Genomic DNA, 6,976 nt, shown 5'->3' on the forward strand with positions numbered 1-6,976 from the left:
GCAGTATCATGACATCTAGGGATATGCTGGATCCAGAGGGCTCACCTACACACATTTTATAGTGCTTGCAGCATCTTTGCCACAAAGTAGAGATGTGCCAGGGATCACTGATGGGGAAGAGGGAAGACACCTGGGCTGTGGCCTCAGGAAGCTGTTACCCCTAACAGCCATCCACTCCAAGCTAGCCCTTCAGCCTCACCTCTCCCAGGAGCTCTCCGATACCAGTTTTAATCTTGCTGCCTGCAAAATTCATCTATGCCAAATAACCTGAGAGCTGCCACTAAAGGTAGACATGCTTATGCTACCACATTTTGAATCAGGGAGAGCCAAAACGCTAACTACATATTTCCAAAACACATCCCGGCCTCCCTCAGTGCTGTTACAGGGACCAATAGGTGTTTTCACAAGCTGCCATGGATGTCTGTGTCTCCCCAAACGCTTTCAACTTCATGGCAGAAGTCATTTACGCACCCCTGTGCTTGCTGGGACCTCCCTGGGAGCACAACGCGTGCTGTCGACACAGTGCGAAGGCACAGCTGAATAATCACCTTCAGCAGTCAAAGTCCACTCTGCTGCAGAGAAAGAAAACCATGGCTCCATGCTGCCTTTTCCTTCACCCCCATCCCTTGCACAGCTACATCGTAAATCAGATAGTTTAGGGAGACCTGTAGCTTGGGTTCTCCTCCCTGGGTTAGTTTTCAGCTGAAGGATTCCCCAGGCCTACTCTACACACAAGAACAAGCGCCAGCACTAAGGAAAGAACGAGACAGCATCTCTGCTTACAGGAGCTATCCAAAGGCAACCTGCCTTTTGGGTGGCCACAGTACGCTGCCAGAGGGGCCACAGCTAGATTAACACTAGTTCAGATAAGCCTATGGAAACTGGAGCCACAAGGGGAGCTATCAAGTCACCCTTCATTTTTATTTTATTGCACTGTATTCCGAGACACACACTGTCTTTGTTATTTTACAGCTCCAATACCTAGAGTTCTTACTCAAGGCCAAGTGGCCTCCCGACCCATGCAACAAGCCACTGTTGAGTTACTCTCAGAAGTGGGCACCATGTCACCTCTGGCATGGGACAGGCTGTAAGAACTTCCAGCAATTTTATTTCTGGTGGAGAAAAAGAAATCAAAGTGCGAGGATAATATAAGCGGGATTAGAGACTTAAAAATTTAACACTACCTAAACTGTGGAAGAGCTTGCTTTCGGGGAAACGGAGCTAAGCACTTTCACTGGAAGGTGAAGGAGCAAGAGAGATCAAATAAGCATCAGTAAGAGAAGCAATAAAGCAAGTGGTGCCTTGGCCCTTGCCTCCCTGCCCTCACCCTCCTGCCTTTCCTGAGCCAGCCGGTCCCTTGGGAGGAGCCCAAGCCTGCACAGGGGCCAGAGGAGCCGACAACTCCAGCTGGAATCCACCGTTCCCCGGTGCCAGCTGGCACGGGGCAGCCAGGGGCACAGCGAGGCCGGACACGACGTGAAGCCCGGCAGCCAGCGCGGGCCCAGCGTCCCGTCCCCGGGGCCGGGCCGGGCACCTGTGACACCCCCGCGGCGGCGGCCTGAGGGAAACCGCCCGCTCGGAGGGGAGGGGGGGGCAGGTCGGCTGGCGAGCCGCCGCCGGCTGGGGCCAGCGGGGAGCTGAGCGGCGGACACTGCCCTTTTCCCATGCGGGAAACACGGTTACCCTTCCTTTTTGCTGCTGAGCCTTCCCCGGTACGCCCCGGGGGCGGACGGACCCGCCGGCCGTGCCCCAGACCCGATACCCTCGCCCGGCCCAAGCCCCCGAGCGGCCGCTGGGACCCGGCCGCTTCCCCACGCGGCAAGACAAAAGGGGCACCAGGAAGGGGCGGCCGGGCCGGGCCGAGCCGTACCTCCCCCCAGCGGCGGTGGGGCCAGAGCCGGCCAGCGGCCCCCTCGCTCCAGTCCCCGCTCCGGCCGGGACATCCCCCCCCCCCGCCCCCAGCCCCGGGGCGGCCGCCCCCGCTGCCCGCCAGCCCGCCCCGCCGCCGCCGCCCTCCCGCCGCGGCCGCCCCCGAGACGGCGCAGGCCTCGCCGCTCACCCGCGGGCCGCCTCCAGGCTCTTAATGAGCTTCTTGATCTTCCAGATCTCCACGTTGCGGTCGGCAGCGCTGGGATCGTCCGCCATCTTCTCCCTCCTCCTCCTCCTCCTCCTCCTGCTGCGGCGGCGGCGGCTGCGGCGGCCTGCGGCGGGCCGGCGGCACAGACACAGCGGTTAGACCCCGGCCCCGCCCCGGCCCCGCAGCCGCCGCCGCCGCCCGCCCGCCGCGCCCTCACCTCAGGCCCGGTCCCTCCCGGCGGCGCGCGGCTGGCGGCAGCGCTGACGTCGGACACCGGCTGCTCGCGCTCCCCCTCTCCGCGCTGCATGTGTTGCAATCGGCTCACATGGGGCCCGTGACATCACTTCCGGGGGACCGGGGCGGGGGGCGGGCGTCCGCCCCGCCCGCGCGGGAGCGGGGCGACACGCCATAGGCCGCCCACTCCCTCGCCCCCGCCCCCCGACCGCGCCGCTATTGGCCTCCGCTCCGCGCGGGGCACTAAGGGGCGCGTAGTCCGAGGCCCACCTCGGGGCGGGACGCAACGGTGGGTCTCGCGAGAGCTGGGCTACCGACCCCAGCCGCCCTTAAAGGGACCGCGGCGGGGTGGGAGCGGTGCGGTTTGGGGATGGATTCCTGTCGTTGCTGCAGCACCATTCGTCATGGGCTGCCCCGCTGCCAGTGCCCCGCCCCGGCCGGGCGCCGCGGTGTCGTGTGTTCCTCGTCCCACCCCCAGCCATGTGCCACCGGTTGTCACCGCTCCGCGCCGGCAGCCCACCGGCAGGGAGTAGAGCGCGTCCCGCCTACAGGGTCCCCCTGCCCACCCCCCGCAACACCCCATGATGCTGGTTTTGGGGGCTGCGGCCGCTCCCTCACAGAGCGGGGGTTCCTCTGGTCCCCAGAGGAGCGGGGGCTCACACCAGCCCACCCGCAGGTCGGCCCGGCCTGGGGCGCGGGACTGCCTGCGTGGCCCTGCAGTGCCCCTGGGCTGGGGCTGCTCCTGTTCCTACGCATGCATTATTTGAGAGGGTTTGGCCTGGGGTTCCTGGCTTTCGGGGGGCACATCACAGTGACGACCCGGCCAGCCCACCTTTGTGCCACTGCTCGTGAGGACGGTGGGGCTGTGGGGAGCCAACCCACCTGTGCGTGTCTGAGCACGTGTCCAACAAACACATCTAAACACAACCACAGCCTCGGTGCCTGGTTTTGCAAACCCACAACCTGCCTTTTTGGACCCAAAGATGCCGGGCAGTGGGTTTGCTCCCGTGGGAGTGCTACAGCCTGGGGAGCACCCGCCAGCTCTGCCTCTGGCACCACCTGGAAACATAGTGATTAAATGATGCTGAAGCCGTTTACTCGTTTCTTTTAGTGGTAGCAGAGAGGCTGATTCCCTTCTGCCACCCCGGAGGTGCTGCTCTCCTGGTGATGCTGAGCAGGCACCAACAGCTGGATAGTGGTGGGGTTCGCAGCCGTGGTGTCCCTCCTGTCCCAGTCTGCCTCCCTAGGACAGCCCAGCTGTGGCATTTGCCATCAGTCTGGTCATCACCACCCGTCCCCAGCCCCAGGGCAGCCTGGCCTCTGCGCTGTGCTTTGCTGTGCTGTGCCTCGGGGGGATCGTTCTCCCAGGATGGCAAGCGCTGCAATAGCCCGAGCCTGAGGGCAGCCTCCTCTCCCTCCTGCTCTGCTCCTCAGCACCCCGGCCCAGCAGTAAAGCACCACTGAAGCCCTGCCGGGAGCTGAGCGCTGGGCAGCATAGTCACTGGAACAGAGACCTGTCTGGGACTCAGCGTGGAGCTGGTTTTTCTATCAGCAGGGTCATGTTAGGGATGCTCTGTGGATTTCTGAACTACCTGGTTGGTTTTCAAGTCCTGTTTCTCTTCTGGGGCTGAGCAAGTATTGAGTTCAACCCTTACAAGTATTTTTTTCACATGTATCTGGACCCACGCAGCCCTTCGTAATCCTCCTCGAAACAGGAGGATTATGCCTGGCTTTAGGAGAGGATCTGCTGAGACAGAAGTTTCTGTGCCTGATATGACAGGGTTGGTTTACACAGATGGCTGGGTGGACAACAACTTACCCCGTGCTTTCCTGGCAATCTGCCCTTCCCGTTTGATCCATGGAGCCTACTCCAAAAAGCGATGGCTGAGCACCCCAGTTACCACCTCCCAGCCCGATGCACCCACTTTGCCATGGCACTTTCTGCTCCAGCCTTCCTGACGCAAGAGATGCTGCCATCAGCTCTCCCCGCAGCTCTCCCACCGGCTGGCTGACACAAATGCTGAGCAGCGCCTCTCTCCAACAGCCAGCACAGCTCTGTGGAACGAGGACGGAGCCCAGAGCAGCGATGGGGGCAGAGCCACTGAACTAGAGAGAACTTTTTCAACATGCTGCTGCCCTTTTTAGAGAGAAGTTTTAAAAAGGAGCCGTGCCTTCACAGCACATTAGCAGTCACTGTCTTGTGGAGAAGGGGGAGACACTCCATCTCACTTTCCTCCCACAACCCCCAAGAAAGTTGGACATCTCCTGCCTTTACAGGCAACCCAGCAGGTCTCTGTTCTCACCGGGCATGCTCCCCAAACACGGCATGCTGCAGCTGTCCTGAGCAGGGGAAAATGCTTTTAGAAAAGGAAAAGAAGCCCCTGCAGGCAAGTGGAGCCCCTGCACCTAGTGGAAATCTCAGCCTTCTCTCTGCTACTAAAGTCAGGCAGTAGCTGAGATGCTGGAATCTACTATCCCCGTCCTATTTGTGTTAATGCTATTATTTTAAGGCAGTCTGACTTGCAGAGCCTAAGGAGGCTGTGCCTTGCACTGACCTGCTCCCACCCGCAGAGGATGCAGGTGGGTGGACGCAGGCAGCACAAACATCGCTCAGTCACTCTTTTTCCTCAAAGAACACGTGCAAAACTTTTCTTAATTACTCTCATAGGCAGAGCAGTAATTTATTCCAGAGCTGCAGCACTGCTGGGGCTACAGTCTTCCTAAGATCTGTGTCAGCCCACACTGAAAATGACAGTGGGCAATGAACTCTGAATGCCCTTCCTCCCCATGCTGACAGATACCTTCCCAGCAGCAGGATGGCAGCAGGTAACTCTTCAGGACAGAAGTCACTCCTTTTCACAGATAACAGCCCAGTTGCTGCATCTCCTGCCTTTCTGGCAGCTTTCAGAGCAAGAAACTGTTCTCAGCATGCCACATACCAGCTGATTTCACTTTTCCCTCCATGATTCAATAATTTAGCTTATAAAGGTGGAGCTAAGGACAACACATTAAAAAATAAAGAAAATGAAAGATGGCTTAAAATGTGACAGTGAAAAGAATTCATTCAAGAATAAAGTTCAACCCTGATCAATGATTCAGGACCCCCGAGGCCGCGTGGTGATGGTCCATCACCTTTGCCCAGGCAGCACTACAAGCCCAGAGCACAGGTAAGAGCATGCAGGCAGCAGCAGCGTTGTCCCGGGCTGCCCCTGGCTCTGCTACAGGAACATCTCGCTGCGGTTTCAGGGAGGCAGCGGGAAGAGCTTCCACGGAAGACGGCTTTTAAACTGTTTCACTTAAGGATGTTTCCTTTCACCTGAAATACCCAACACACTTTGCCAGAGAATTCCTCTTCTTTTTCAGACTAGTTTTATGCAGGGGATCACTTTTCACAGGACAGGCAGCAGAGGGAATTCAGGACAGAAGTGACCTGTAATCAGGTTTTGTGAAGGAGATCATTCTCAGGAGATGCACAGCCAAGCACTCCCCACCTGCACCAAACCCACGTGGAGGACAGGAGGTGGTTTACGCCATGACAGGGTTTCACATGTTATAAACCTACATGGCACAAACAGCTCTTGGGAGGAGCAGCTGCTGTGAACATATACATCCTTAGCCACATGTTCCCCAAAACTTCCAGGAGAAGCACTTCACATGATCTAAGTACATCTCAGCCTGCCATTACCTGCCTGTGACAAATAAAAGCCCCACCACTTTAAAAAAAAAAAAAACCACACAAGAAAACAGGACCTGGGCCCATGTGTGATAAATCTGTAATCACTTGGTTGCTTGTGGAAGACCTATACCCACGCCACCAGCCAGATGAAAGCCCCACAGGCTAGCCTGCTGCACCATTATCCACTATCCTCCCCATAAGCAAACCCAGCAGTTAGGAAGCCTAGAGCCCAATAACTCCCCTGCTGAAAGCAAAGCACTGAATTTTGGGTTGTAACTCCAGTCCCACTGAAGTCAGGCAGCTTAACACTGTGAATTGCTGTTAAGACCTCCCCTGCACACATACCTCCCCCACCCCGGGCACATTAAGCATTGTCTCCTATCTCCTCCCATAACTGCACCAGGCCCCTTCCTCACCTTTTACACCCAGGTCAAAATACTTCAGGCTCTCTCTCACAGAGTTAGATCACTCACAACTCTATCTGAAGTTTGGGTTTTTTTTCCCCTCCCACCCCTCTGTCCATTTCAATGGGCTAAGCTGGTTTACTCTGAAGTAGAAGCTGCTTCCAGTGTTTCTTGCTAGGACTGCTGGAGAGAGCTCAATATCTGCAGCAGTCTTGATCTTTTTCAGTCTCTGACTTAAAGGGAAAGTTCACAGGATGAAGACTTGTAGCATTTCTTAATTCTTATAATTAGGAGACTGTCTAAAGTGCCAGAGGGGAAAAAAAGAAAAATCTCATTTCCTCCCTCATAGATATCTGAGCTGTCTGGACAAAGCAGCTGTAAATCTTGCTTTTTCTTTCTAGTTGACTCCACACACAGAGTAACAGGGAAGAAAAAGGACAAATGGATAAATACATTGTGGCAAGGTGACTGCACCTCCTTGGAAGACTTGGCTGCTAGAAGCAGCAGTGGGCAACTGCTGCTCCAAGTCCACAGCCTGTTTCAGAATGTTGAGCCCAAGCACTAAGTGCTTGAAGGTAAAGTCCC

The 6,976-nt window shown here is 57.0% G+C and overlaps 1 protein-coding gene across 2 annotated transcripts in view; it reads right to left on the bottom strand.

The window, feature by feature from the left end:
• Positions 1-2,431, bottom strand: part of ETF1 (eukaryotic translation termination factor 1) — a 29,151-nt gene extending 26,720 nt beyond the window's left edge. Inside the window, exons 1-2 of one of the 2 annotated variants that reach the window (XM_075102223.1) lie at positions 2,295-2,431; positions 2,060-2,201 (exon numbers count right to left, since the gene is read on the bottom strand). In XM_075102223.1, the coding sequence (XP_074958324.1) occupies positions 2,060-2,145 (86 nt within the window). In that variant the 5' untranslated portion in view covers positions 2,146-2,201; positions 2,295-2,431. The remainder of the gene's footprint in view (positions 1-2,059; positions 2,202-2,294) is intronic. The other variant, XM_075102225.1, reaches the window with a different exon arrangement.
• Positions 2,432-6,976: the final 4,545 nt, after the last annotated feature.

Source organism: Phalacrocorax aristotelis, chromosome 8, assembly GCF_949628215.1.
Source record: "Phalacrocorax aristotelis chromosome 8, bGulAri2.1, whole genome shotgun sequence".
Taxonomy (NCBI): domain Eukaryota; kingdom Metazoa; phylum Chordata; class Aves; order Suliformes; family Phalacrocoracidae; genus Phalacrocorax; species Phalacrocorax aristotelis.